We start from the raw sequence: 15,094 nt of genomic DNA on the forward strand, positions 1-15,094 counted from the left end.
TAAACCTTATACGAAAATGAATAGTGATATATATAGAATGTTAAGCTTATTAAAAAAAAAAAGAAATTCTTTTGTTAAGCTAAAAAATACTAGGCCTTTCTTTCGCTCATCTGTTATGCAAACAGCTCTCATTGAGCCTTCTACCATTTAGGACACTTCAATTTCAATTCAAGCGCAACTGAAACCAGCCAAACAACCAACAGAACACTGGGAGTCATCCATCCAAGTCGGCCGAAAGCGAGTGGGGGGGGAATGGGTCTGAGAAAACGTTTTCTTGAGGCACTTGCATATAGTGCGGTCGTAAAACCCTTTGCATATTTATAGTCCCAACTGCTGCGGAAGTTATGCAAATTGGAAAACTTATGGTACGACAACCCGGAATAATGCCAACCGTCCAGCCAACCTTCGGCGGCCACGTTTTGGCTCAGCCTGAGAAGAGGCGAAGAAGCGATGCGAGGAGTTGAATTTTATTTATAAAGTGAAATTTTAACAAATTAACAGCAAATGCTGGGACATGGGCAAACAAATAAACTTTCCATCTTCAGCTCCACAATGGCCGAATTTCGAACGAACACTCGTCAGACGACACACAGGCATGATTGTGACAACATATTGCCATGTCAAAATATTTACACTATATCAACTGCTCTATGCAAACTCGAATGTATATGCATACGTATAGAATGGGCATTGTGTGACTGGAAATTCGGTTTTTAATTTCACTTGGAAGCGTCATTCGCTTGGATATTAAATTTCATGTTTTGCCTAAGAATGACATTTGCTTTTGTGTGCCTTTTTGCATTTGGTTTGTGAGACAACTTTACTGCATCGAATCCTTTTCGTTGGATTGCAATTTCAGTCTAGTCCTGCCAAATGCTTATCTTCGAATGCAACTGTCAGTCCGTAGCTGACATTTTAGTTTACTTTAAATTCCTGCTCAAGCCTTTTCAGTTTGCCATAATATTCAATGCTCATTCTTACAATTCGTTTTTATCTTGAAAAACAGTAATCGAAATGCTTGAATTGATGAGTTGAATAAATCACAATTGATTTGCGATGCCCAACTTCGGCTGGTGTGAAATATTCTTTAATAAATCGCATTTTGTGCAAAATAATTAAATCCGTTTGGGGTGTGGTGTTCGTTTTATCAATCCATTGGCTTTGCGCAGTTCAATGGCAATATTTCACATTTCTGAGCTGATGGAGCGCATTAGAAAATAATCAACAATTTTCATTTGACTTGGCTCCGATAAAACCCATCATCCAGCAGAGAGATAATCAAGCAAACACAAAACGAAGCACTCAAGCAGGAAAATTTAATAAGTTTGTACGTAAGCATATGCACAGCTCGCCACAAAAATGTTTTTCCAACTGATCTGACCGCATTTGTGAAAATCAGCATTGATGATTCAAAGGCTCTAGGATGCACACACTCTGATGAAATAGTTGGGTAATAGCTTATGATGTTTTAAGTGTGTTATATATTATAGAAGTGTCTTTTTTTTTAATAAAAAATATGTACTTTTTTTTTTAAGTGCAAGAAGATCATGTTCGGGTTTTCTCAGTGTATTTATGTACGATGCCCAACTAATAAGGTTAGCAACGTGTAAACAGTCATTACGTGAGTGGCTCTGTGTTGGTATGTAACGAGCCACAAATGCTTGCCACACAATGTTTATTTGCATTTATATTTGCTGTTCTTGCGCCGTTGTCATTTCATTGCAACATCAGTACGTGCCTCATTGTGCCCAAGTCCTCAACATCCTGATGCCACATTCCCTCTACTCTGCAGTTAGATAATCACTAATGACGGACTCGCAGAAGCATTCTGCTCACAGGTTTCCCGCTTCGTCTTAAGTTCCAAAATTGTTGATTGGCTGTGTAATTATGTTCTAAACATATTTACCTTATTCTTGAAGTAGAATTTGTTGGCTGTGTTAGGGATTCATATGTATATGTATATGAATTGTAAGTAGGTAAATCAATTATACTAATCACTTAAGTTGGGGTTTTGGGAAGGGGTGAAGCTGCAAAGCTGCTTAAATATACGTTGTTATTATCCTTCAAAGAATTTTGATAAATTTTCACTTCTACACTAGCAGTCATGTTAACCTACATCCCTGACTTCTTGCCCTGGACATTAGGAACCATTTCTAGAGCAACAAGCAAATTGCCATCCGTGTTTCGACCGCCGAAAGATACAAAAAATTACCATGAATTACCGTAATTCAGCTCGTGGTGCCCCAAAGCCATGTCCATTACATGGAAATGGGACATGTCACAGGACATCGTCGCCGGCAGGACAGCCCAAGTGCGTTGCTCCAAATCTCCTGGTCCTTCTATGGTCAAGCGGTCACGTTCGCATCGTATGACCGGAACGTGCAATTTTTCCTGCTGAACGAAGGAGGTGGAGGATTTTCCGGGGTAGGGGGAAGCGCAATAAGCACAAGTTTTATGCAATAAAATTAGCCCACACTCAGCACGCGCAGGACACGCAGGATGCTTCAGTGGCTGATAAGATAATTTTATTTGGATGTTATTGCATAAAGTCATGTGAGGAGCGGAAATGAGTGGAACTAAAGTAAAGCGGCTACGTGCACCGGAATTCCGGATGAGATGGGGTAGAAACTTGACTGGGCAAATTAATAACGTAGTTTGAAAATGGTAGGGTGAAAGCAAATGAAAAAGTGAAATAAATAAGTTTCTTTTTAATTTAACTAAACAGAGTTTTGTACAGCCTGTGTCGAAAATAATTGTAATAGCTATATTAATGCAAAAATCAAGATAAATATCAAAATATGATCTATATTTCCCCCACTGGACCTACGTCTTCTTTACAGTCTTAGCTAAATCTCATTGCCATCATCATTATTCCAGGCCCAAAGGAATTAGGGCACAAATTAGGCAAAAAAATACGAAAACATCGTGGACTTGGCTCTGACTTCATTGCTCGCTCAAGCGGTACTAAATCGCTTGTACAAGCCTGCCAATGGCAATGGCCTTTTCACTTGTAAAGAACTTTATAGAGCCCAACTTATAAACATTATATTTATAATTAAATGTAGTTTAAAGAGCTAGAATGAAGGCTAAAGAAGTCTTTCAAGGCTTGCTTGCTACCTCCTTGATCTTGACATTTTTAATACAAATATTCACATATTCGTTTAGAAATATATTTTTAAATCATTTTAAAAATTAATTTCAATGTATGAACTGTAAATAATACAAAAATATACTAATTAAGCCATTAAAATATCCTATGAAAATATTTATAAATATTTTTAAAATGATTTTCTACACAAAAGAGCATCTAAGCCACGCCTCGAGCCCCACAATCATAAAGCTGCAAAATGTTTGCTGCGAACGTTTTGCCGGAATTTAACAACTGACCGCACACACAAAAATATTTTTTTGCCACACCCGAGGCGACAACAAAAATGCGGAACGATGGAGCCCGTGGAGCACCAACCACAACATGGGGCACGGTGGTGGAGAGAGGGGTCGAGGGCGAAGGCGAGGGAAAGGCCTCGAGTGCCGCAAGAGCACTTAATACTAATTAGCTTTGCGCCTACGCCGTGACCTACGACCTGGGCGCTGGAACGGCATTTCCGGAAACGGAAACGAGTCTGGGGAGCAGATAGAGGGCATTGGCAATCTGTGGCGCGCTTAAGTGGCCGCCGCACGCAGGAACACGGCTTTTGGGGCGAGGAGGCGGGTTAACAGCTTGAGGGCGTCATTTTTATGAGCTAATTAAGTTGTTAGACTTGATGAAAAACTCATTTCGTCGCAGGTCCATATCTAATTTGCATTAATTACGACCTGGCGACAACAAAATGCAAGAAATGCGAACCAAATTATTGGGGTTATTTTTACTGTGTGCTTTACGGCACAAATCAAACCAGTTTTAGCCAGGAAACATTCCTACTTGAAAACTAACCATATAATTGGCTGGCAATTTACGTTTATTGGCAAGTGCAGAAATAAATAATGACAATTGAAACGAGCAACTTTCTGACCGGATTCCTACTTCGGACTTTTGCGTGCAACACTTGCAACAATTCGAGTCGCTTTTGCCCGCACTGCGAAGCTCAAATTTGCACATAGTTTATAATTTTCTTAACAACTTCGCTGCATTCAGCCAATTGAAATGAGAGTACACAACTTTTTAATGGCCAACGGCTCGAGGAACTTGGCCAACACACTTTCCAGTTGGCCTGGCCAAAAAACTTTTCGAATTATTGGCGAATGGCTAAGCGCTTTCTGGGGGTGAACTGTCCTGGAATGTCTGCGACATTATTTCGCAGCCCTTTTTGTCAGTCAAGGTCACTGCAATCTGACTTCCGAATTAATCGGAAAAGTTTTTGGCTCACCAAAAAACTTGAAGCCCAATAAGAAACTGGATATAAATATTAAGTGGTCCAAAAGTCTTGAAAGTTTCATGAAACACGAAATATACAACAAAATATTCTATGCAGCCAAGTGCAATCATGTTGCTTTAAGCCTTTATTTATATTTAGCTGCCACATTTAATATGTCCATGAAATCAGTGGTATTTATTATTTTCGAAATCAGTGCCAAAATCCATTTAATGGACTTCTAAACCTCAATGGCCCACTCTATTAAAACACAGCCATTCCAAATCAAGCCCGATTTTTCCATGCCAAAATTGAAGCCCAAAAAAAACCGAAATCCGGCCAAATTAAGTGCTCCCTGGGGTCCAATCAGCTGGAGCTCGCCTGTTGGACTGTTGGACATTTTGATGTATAGTCGTCAAAATTCCGGCCTGTCGCCCAAAAGCACAGCAAGTCATCACAATAAATGCCAATTTATTTTCGCTCTTTTCAGTTCGCTTTTTTTTATATACAAAACGAGCAAAAAGGACTCGACATCGGCAGGCAAATCGAACAATGATTAATCATTGCTTCGAATGACATAATTATTTCGTCAGTTTGCTAATAAAATCGTTGACGGAAAAGAAACTCGCTCGCGGCCATAATGATTATGTAATGAATATGTTGGTCTCGAAAACTTTTGCAAAAGTTCCTTGCGGTGGAGGCGAGTAGCAAAAGTGTTACCTTATTGGACGCTGGTGTCGCCGTCGTGATAAATTATGTTAATAACGTTGAGTAGGCAACTTGGCTGAAAGTTGAAAGAGCTGCGAAAGTTTTTCCACGCTCATCCTTCGTCAGGAATCAGGCCACGTTCCACTGCCGCACTTATTATTATATTATGCTGCTGCTGTCCCGTTCGACCGTTTTTCGACCATAATATTGTGTGCATATCATATTGAGTGGGTCGCCCTAAGTAGTTGGTCACATCCCCCGCCCCCCCTGTCAGGATACTTTATTAATTCACTTAGCAAAGTGTAATCCTATCACGTCAATAAGATTATGGTTTCCAGAATCTTTAATATTTTGCAGCAGACACATGCGGCACTTGTTGTTGCTGTTTATGGAAATCAGAACCCTCGACTTGGCTTTGGCTTTGACTTTTTCGCAGTTGGCAGTTGGCGCCATGCATAACAATGACTTACTTCTTACTTCTGGCCAGGGAGTCGACGAAGTCCTTCTGCTCGACAAAGTCGTCCTTATCGACGAACCTCAAGTTGGCCGGGCGCTTTTAATATGTGGCAACGTTTATTCTTATTTAACTAGATTGTGTTGTGGGTGCCATTGTTGGCACTTTGGATCTCGGTGTTTGCTTTTATGATTATTAAAATGTTACACATGTTTGCCATTCTCGATGGTTGCTGGACGTCTGTCAACATAGGCGGATATGCAGATGAAAAAATAGTCCTAATAAAATGGAGAAGAATATACTTAGGAAGTGCTAGATTGATATATGAGCATATAATCATTAAATACCATATAAATAAAGCTTGTACTATTTGACAATTTTAAGCAATATGTTGTCTGCTGGCAAACATGCGCACTTATTGTGATGGGGAAAACATAATCGGGCCGGAGATCTGCCGAGATTTTGTCGAACAAATTGTTGGCAATCCGCTGGCTTCTCAAGACGACGTACTCCCTATTGGAGAATCGTTAAGACAACAATGCCAGTACATGGAGCAGAAACCAAAAGCAATTACGCAGTCTTGTTGACCAGAAACGTTGACTAGAAAAACACAAAAGCAGCCAAGGACGAGATAGGAAGCGGCAGGAGTTGGAGCAGTTGGATGTGGGTGCACAGAGAGCAAAAACATGTACATGTCCGGTGCAATAAACATTCATTACGAATGGGCCAAAGTGCCACAAACAGAGAAGGATACGGACACCAAGTCCAAGTCCACAAGTAGTGGGTGTGGGTGGCTTCCAAGGACCTTAGTTCTTATGGCCCAGCTGCCATTCGAAAGCAGACGGCCGGGAAATCAAAGCAGGACTCTTACACACACACACACACACTTACGCAGCGGCACATCCTGTAGGAAAGGACATGTTGCAGAGAAATACGTTACGCCGGAATTGAACAATAAAATAAATGATATTTGCCCAAGTAGCTGGGCTCCGTTTTTAAATTCAATAAAATTTTATGAAAATGCTGCGATTAAGTTGTATATGCGTGTCCTGGCACATATGTGTTAAAGGATCAGGGGCATAAAAAGGGTCAAGGCATGTCGGAATGAGATTGACTTTTATGACAACGGTCCGTGATCGAAGCGAAAACTATATAATCAGCAAGCGGAATGCAACAGCTGCTGCAACAATCCGAGAAAAACGGCAGCAATTTTTCCGCTTCACCCTTCGCTTTAGCCGCCCCACTGGAAAAACTCAGCGAATGGAACAGAGCGTGCTGGAAAAATTGCTGCTCATTTAAATTCGCACAAAACAAAAAACGGGGAAAGTGAAAACAAATAAATTTGGATCATAAATTTCACTTGTTTATAATAGGCAGCTTGGTTCGCTTGCGCATTCCATTTAAATTCGCCATTTGAACAAAATGTCGATTACATTGCGTTCTGAAAGTGAGTTTTATGAAAATGCTGTGAAACAGGAAAGCAGTATGTTTTTAGACTTTAATTTTGTGTCAGGATAATAATAGTATTTGAGATCGTGAGTGCATATTTGCTTATGTTGCAAGCTTTACATTTATTTTATTATTTATCCCACTCAAACTCAAGACTAGATTTATATTTTAGTGCAACTGTGCCAATATAATATTTCAGAAGTACATTGCTCTTGTTCTTGTGTATGCTCAACGGTAAGGTTTCTTTATTCAGAATTTTAATTAAAAATGTTTTTATTTATCGTATTTATTTGTGTTTCTTCAGTTCGCTTCCAATTGAGGGTTTTTTCCACTTTTTTTTTTAGCCGCAGCGAAACGCGCGTGACAAATGCGTGGCCATAACTTTCTGGGCTGGCAGCCATGGCGTATGTGTGACATTTATTACAGCATTTTAAAGGTGCTGCCTTCGGGGCATCGCTAATAAATTAGCTGGCATTTGGAGAGCTGCGCAAATTGGTGGCGCCACACTTATGTGTGTGTACGCATGCGGCGGGGATTCGAATGATGTCGAATAAATCATATATTTCAAATTAAAAGTCGTATACCTTTGGGCATTTATCAAATTTGCCACAGCGCAAGCCAATGGCAATTAAATTAAATTATCGTTTCTAATTATAAGAAAAATAAAGGAGTATATCTTAATGGCGCTGGATTATTGCCGTTTATATATTATTTAATTGGCTTTATTTAATTTAGTTATACCATATATTTGAACTGCAAACTGGGTCCCTTAAGGTAGTTAAAATCGTTAAAATTAAAGCATATGCAATTCGAATGGCCACCTGACGTAAACATTACTCATACACGCATTACTCACACACACTCACACACACAGCGATAAATGAGTCCTTGCGCCGGAGTTTCATCAGTTTCCGGCGGAGTGCGAGTGCAAATGAAGCTCGTGCGGCTCACTTAAAATGCCTCGCAGCGTAAATTACGCGTATAAAATGAACATTAGATTCATATTTTTATACCTCAGCATGTATGTGTGGATGTTTGTGTGTCTGCGTGAGTGGGTGAGAGGTGCACACAGAAGAGGGCATAAATAAAAGGCAGAAACTCCTTGCACAAACACACATCCTTCCCGTGAATGCCAACAGCAGAGTCGAAAAAAAGGTTTTCTACCAAATAACCTGCAGCTATTTGAAGCACAAACAGACTCCCACTCACACTCCCGCAAAGCAGCTCACACACACACACACAGATGCCTACGAGCTTATTTCCATTACAAATGAGCTTATTATGCGCTCAAGTCACAAAGTCATTGCGACTTAAAAGGATTTGCATGTGATTAGCAGTACGAAATGTAAACAAAACTCGAGTGCCAAAAGACAAAAACAACATAGCGAGTGGTACGAATGAGTGGGACTATAAGCAACAACCGTTTGATACTCATTATTTCGCATTAGGAACAAAATGATTTCAATATAGAAGAAGTTATTAACGTATGAGTTTATAACACATATTTATAATTTTAACAATTTGCAATATGATTAATAATACTTCTACTACTTCTAATAGCTATGTATCTATTATCTGGAAATTTTTATATATTAATCTATTAACGTTCTGTCTTCCATTTTTTTATGATTTTCATAAATTAGGCATTATGTATATGTTGGTCGTTATAGCTAATACATCCTTGAAATACAGGATGTTCAGGGCGAAAGCCAAGACGATTTGTAAGCACTCGCCAAGTACATGTTACACGTGTGTCTGTGATCAAATGTACGCATGTATGTGTGGCGTATGTGTGAAATTGCCGGAAGCTAAAAAGCGCGCCGCATAAAAACAATGAACACATCATAATCATAATTTTTGTGGCCTAATTTCAGGGGCCAGTGAATTAGAGACGAAATGCGCTGGCTGTCTTCATTTTTCGATGCATTAAATGGCCAGCAGGGAGCGATGTGGCCTTGGCCCCGCCATTTCTAATTTTCTTTTTCTTTTGGAAAATTCTATCCATTTCGATGACAGCGGATGGAGAGAGATGGAAATTTGGAGCCGGGAACAAGGTCTTTGCGCCTCGATTACCTTGCATAATGGGCGACGTCTTCTTTTGCATAAGCGCCGAGAATTTGCACAAGCGACGATGGCAAATAGAAAAGCACTTATTCGCCATTTCGGACGGGGGGTAGTAAGATGAGGTGGTTGGGGCTGTTGGGGCTGTCAAGGCTGTGTAATTGAAGCCGACTTGAAAGTGTTGCCCGGGCTTACTGACAAAAGAAAAAAATGCGGAGGCGCTGGCCGTGCAAAAGAAAATATCGATTATCTGGCGACAGGAAAGGCTTCGCTTTGGCTGAATAAAATATGCACTTTTTTTTCGCCATGTTTTCAATCACATTTTTAAGCAGCACAAATACTTAGGTATTATCTATACATAATATACCTTCCATCTAGCATGTTTGCCGACCGAATTATAATGACGTCAAATGGAAGCAATGACTTGCAATCGCCTAACCCAACCCCCTCGAAAAAATAGGAAAAGCCGGCAAGTCAGGAGTGAAAGACCAAGGAAATTATGCCAGGCGGAGCATGAATGGGACGTTAGAACGACTCGAGCCGAGTCCATAGAAATGGAAGATGGAAGGCACAAACGACCAGACTCTAAGTTTAGCTAAAAGCCAGATAAGTAAATAAACATAGCAATGTATGTATAGAAAAAAAGAGATTTGGGAAATTGTTGTGCTTTTGAATAAATAAATCGCAGAGCAAATAAAGGTGAATGGCAAACAGAGAGCAGACAACAATGAGCCATGATGCCGCCCAAGTACGCATAAGTGGGCTGCTGCTGCTGCTCCTGCTGCAGGATTCCAGCATTCTCCACTCGACTCCACTGCCAAGTACTTGGCCAAGTTTAAGCTGCACACACACACACACACGGACGACACTTGTTTGCTTTAAAACTGGCTAAAAAAAAAAAAGTGGGCCAGCCCGTTGGGTGCGGGGAGGTGGATCCTGGGGGCCAGGAGCTGGCAGCACCAGCTCGTCAGCCAAATTAAGGATGTACAGCACGTGTGCTTAGCCCGCTGGCTATTAAGCGACACTCCGGAACGGGAGGGGGGAGTAAACTGTGCATAAAACTCAATCAAGTCGAGACAACAACCAGCACACATCAATGGCCTTTACATACTTGTCCGCCCTGCACTCGAAGAAATAATCCACAAACTCAATTAAAAAAATACCAGAAATTCTTCAAGATTAAACTTCGCAAATTGTAATTATGTAAGCGATTTGCTGAAATTTTCGATCACAATTAGAAACTATTTTTCTAATTTTCTTCATTATCTTTCCATGTTCCATGTGAATATCCCACCATTAAAACATAATACTTAATAATTAACTTAATTATTATTAATTAAATTGAAAGTATAGACAATAGATTTACACAATTTAGTGTTAAATACATTTCTGTTGCCGCACCTAAAAGATTTTAGTGTTTTTCCATACGACAAGTGTAGTTTTCCCGAAGTGTTCCTGCCATTGTCCCTGCAGGCATGTCAGGCTCTAATGCAAACTCTGACACGCTCCCAAGCCCCCAGCTGCACACGGCAGCTGCTGGAGAAGATCCTGCCTGGTGTGGGAACCAGCGGGCATGACTGTGGCACAAACCAGAATCCAATGTTTTGGCAACAAGGCACCAGAAAAAGGCCAAGCAACTCCCCCATATTTTTGGCCTTTTGCTGCTCGGGGCCATTGTGAGTTACCCGGAGAAAGTCAAATAACTTAGGCAAATCCGGAAAGGCCAAAAGAGTTTTGTCTCAGCTCCGCTGTCAGGTTGTGGCCCCCAGCTAGTGAATCCACGTCTTAGAGGAGCTCGAGATTGCCATAAGGGGATCTGCGATCAAAAAAAGCCAAAGCTTGTTCTTCTTTGATAAATTTTAATTGTTACTGTGGTAAAACAATATGCGTTAACCTATATAGATCTAACATATTAGGTATATACTGTGGACTCCAAGAAGAAGTATTACATATATTTGGGATATTTAATTTCTTTCATACTTAATGGATCTATCTTTATATCCGTTCAAGCATTCTCCACTTATTTGCCATTCAAGAACGACTTTCCTTTTTACTTTCAGAATATGGTTGAGCTTTAAAAAAATGTATTAAACAAATACATGAAAAGTACTGAACGCTTTACGACTGAAGCCCCTGTCCACTTAGACTATTCCCTTCACTGCATCCATGACCATGAAATTTCCGGAGATGGCTTCTCCCTGGACGAAGACAATGCAGTTAATCGGAGGAGGAAGAGGCAGGACTCGGGATATCCAATGCCAGTCGTAGGGACATGTGAGCCCTCTTTTGTTGGCTGAAATTGAAAATCCTTTGTTCACCCACTAAGCGCTTTTTAATTAGATTTCAAGCACGCCTGAATAGGTGTCCTGCGAATCGGACACAAGGATCTTCCCGTAGATGCATTGCCCATACTCATGCCTGTCGTTCAGCATTTAATAAGATTAAAGTTTCTGGAGCGTTTTTTTCCAGGAACTGCTGCTTAGGCCAAAGAAAAATCAACAATTGTAAATCATTTCAACAAATGTCGACCACGTGATTTCCGGCGGCACGTGCTTCAGCTCCAAGACGCCCCAGCTTCCGGTTCCGCCAACAGCTGCCGAAGCAGAAATTATTGGCAAAGCGTTTAAGCGCAATAAATATGTTTGATTGCTGGCAAGTTGCCCAAAAAGATGTATATCTAAAGATAAATATATATACGTGAAGCTGGGCGAGAATCGCTGGCTCCCGGCATCCTGCGATCCTTTTTCACCCACACCAGCAGCTCCGAGCTCAGCGCAAATTTGTAATTCATTTAAACGCGCAACTAAACCGCTTCAAGCTGTTTGCTCTGCACTTTTTAATAGTCGCAGATTGTACTCCATACTAAGATCACTGTAAAAAATCGAATGTATTTTGCAAAATAAGAACATAGGTATTAAAAAAAATGAGAGTTTCTCATTTATGTTTCTACGTAGTATATATTATATGTTAAAAATTTTTTAAAAATTTATATTCAGTTTAACTTAAGGGACATGTCCGTTTTTTTTTTGCAGTGCAGTTTCAGGAAGCTGCACAGACGGAACTCCGCTGAATTATCCAGCCAGCAAAAGGGGCCACGAGCATTGCTCGACTAAATCAAACGAAAGCGCAGCTAAAACGCTTTTGTGCAATTCGATTATTTACGTTTATTCTTTTTAAATGATATTTCCAGTCTGGCCAGTGGGTTCGGTGGCGCGAGGAACAAGAAACCAATTTGCCGACGGAGCGGAGTAGCTGTTAGCCAGCCGGAGGGCAAGCAATTTGTAAGGAAATGAAGCGCAAGCAGGGGAACCGGAAAATGTGCTGCAGTTGAAAGGCGAAAGGGTAAACAAAAGATCAAATTAATAGCCGCACAGCATCGATATCGAAACCGGGTTGGTTTGGTGGGGGCAAATACAGCTGTGTGTGTTGCAACATCTTGCAGTGGGCAAACATTGAAACAGGTGCCATGGCTTTGGAGCTGCAGCGGATCGGATAGGCATAGGTATAAAAAACCGGAGGTGACACCTAGAAAGCATCACAACCACTTCCGGCCTTCCACAAGCAACAGTTCGACTGCTAGCCACGATATGTCAGCCAAATACACCCTGATCTTTGCCCTGGCGGCTCTCTGCTGCCTGGTGGTCTCCACCGAGGCGGCCGCCCAGCGCAGCCGAGTCCTCAGCTCTCGCCGTGGCTCCGAGCTGGTCGAGAAGACGTCGGACAACAAGGAAGAGTCCGAGCTGGCCGCCCAGGAGCAAGAACTCGAGCGCCAGGAACAGGAGGATGACAGGCTAGAGGGACGCAGCGAAGATGTTGCCGTGGGCAGCGACAACAAACAGGACAAGGAGACCGCCACCAACAACAAGGACACCATCGTGAAGCCCAACAAGGATGACGCCCGTGCCCGCCGCATCGTTCGTGCCGGTCGCCGTCGTGGTGGACGCCGCGGTGGTCGCCGTGGAGGCCGTCGCAGTGCACGCAAATCCGTGCGCCGTGGAGGACGACGAGGTGGACGCAGGCGCGGCGGACGACGTGGTCGTGCCGGTGCTCGCCGTCGCACCTCCATCAAGAGGCGTTCCGGCAAGGGCAACAAGGCCTAAGAAGTTCCAATCACAGATATAAGACTAACTGCCCGATCCACCGATTCGATACATACACAAATAAATTATGATTTTAACGAAAACACGCTAAATTGATTTTTTCTTTTTTTATATTTATATACTTTAGTATAAGTGTTTTCCAAGCCTACAGCTTAGATCGATACTTTATTTTCTCTACCGACTTTCATCTAAATGAAAATGCTTTTGGCCCATAACTTTCTGCCATAATGTTCTGCCTGAACTCGTCTTGAGGAAGTTTTTCTTATAGAGTCTTAGACTTTCTTTAATTTCGATCAACTGACTAAAGCTGGCTTAGATATGTAATTGTAAATCATCCAGTTTTATAGATCAATTTAAATTTTAAAACATTTAAAAACAAACAAATTTAAAACAACTGTTATTGCCTCTTTGTTAAAAAACGTGTAATAATAGCCATAATTAAGTTTGATAAACAGGGTTTTATGCTTTAAAGAAGTACATAATGTGTACTCGATTACAGAATTGTTAAAGACCTCCTAAAAGTGCCGGCAAACTTTCAACAGCCTTTGGTTAAAAATTTGCAAAGCGCAGGGCAGTGTCGGCCTGATTCGCATTCTTTGCGACGTCCCGTCGTCCTTTCGTACCATCGTCCTTTGGTCCTTTGGTCCTGTGCCATCCCTGCAGCGACGTGACATGTGACAAGAAGTTGCCGCGATGTTGCTGCAACAGCTGCTGTCGCCTGGCGGCTGAAATCCTTGGTCCTTCCTGCTCGTGCGAGCACCCGAAAAATGATGAATGTGCCAATGTTGCTGGGCTGTTGCCACATCCTCTTGGTCTTGGTCCTGGCCGTGCCCCTCATACACTCTGCCAAACTTCCTTGGCTTTGTGCTGCAGTCGTGGCGAAAGTTTTGCGGCCGCCGCCAAGTTTGTATCCATTCCGAGATTATTAGACACCATTTGGTGCAACATGAGCTGTCCGTACCCGCGGCGGCACTCGGTGGCAGTGTTAACTCCAGCTGGGAACACCGCCAGTCCATCAAGACAGAAGTTTGTCCAAGTGTAGGACTGTACCCGATCTCTGAAAACGTCAAATTAAACCACAAATAGTTTGCGGCCTGCAGGAAATTAAACTCATATATGAATGGAGTGCATCGGCTAGTGCCATGCTGCACATTTTGATGGGACCCTTATAGTGTCATCATCATCATCCTCCAGGATTCGGATTTCGGGTAACTCGGATAATGAGCCATGTATGTTACGGCATTGGCTTTCGGTTATCGTTTAATTAAGGCAGCCCCATGCGAAATGTGCATTGTGAAATGTTTGGAAGTTTGTAATTTCCTCTGCAGCTGCAACATGTGTCCATATTCATTGGCATTCACTAAGCGACACCGAGATGCAGACAAAAAGTTTGGCCTTTGTCTGAGTTGATTCAGCTAACAATAGGCGGCCATTGTTTGGCTTTTAGCAGCAACAAAAGCCAAAGAGCCAAACAATTTAGATAGGACAATAAGCCAGCGGAAATTAAATTGGCTGCTCTAGTTTACATAGTAGTTCTTCTCGCCCATCATCAGAAAGCAAAGAAAGCTGTTTTAAAACGAACTTAAATTAAACATTCAAACGAATATATGTACAAACGGAGAAAGTCGGAATGAAAGCATAATTATCATTACTTATCCATACACCGGTCTCATTTATAATCTGCCTGTGTTTGATAAGCTTAGAACTGGGAAAATTAATTTAAATTGGAATTTACTCTAGTGAAATTTGAAGAAGTGGCTTTAATTTTAATTCTAGCTCTTAGATTAACCTTCATTAACTTTCACATCTTCTTAAAGCCAATATACTAACGTTATTGATGCTAAAAATAAAAAAAATACACCAAACAACAGCTTGAAACTTGGTATTTCTTGTTCAATGCAATTGAAATCGCCGAAAAAGGAACTGAGAATATTATTCAATAAATTTAATATTCCACAATGGTTCTCAGC

General features: G+C 41.4%; 1 protein-coding gene across 1 annotated transcript; it reads left to right on the plus strand.

Moving 5' to 3' along the window:
• The first annotated feature begins 12,566 nt into the window (after positions 1–12,566).
• Positions 12,567–13,193, plus strand: LOC117150132 (protein nemuri). Its single transcript, XM_033316944.1, has one exon. The coding sequence runs from the start codon at positions 12,612–12,614 to the stop codon at positions 13,122–13,124; it is 513 nt and encodes a 170-aa protein (XP_033172835.1). The 5' UTR covers positions 12,567–12,611; the 3' UTR covers positions 13,125–13,193.
• Positions 13,194–15,094: the final 1,901 nt, after the last annotated feature.

The sequence above is a fragment of the Drosophila mauritiana genome, chromosome 2L (genome assembly GCF_004382145.1).
Source record: "Drosophila mauritiana strain mau12 chromosome 2L, ASM438214v1, whole genome shotgun sequence".
NCBI classification, from domain to species: Eukaryota; Metazoa; Arthropoda; class Insecta; order Diptera; family Drosophilidae; genus Drosophila; species Drosophila mauritiana.

What these genes read in the sequence shown, in the direction of transcription:
- LOC117150132 (XM_033316944.1), top strand. Translation starts at nt 12,612, where the DNA reads ATGTCAGCCAAATACACCCTGATCTTTGCCCTGGCGGCTCTCTGCTGC.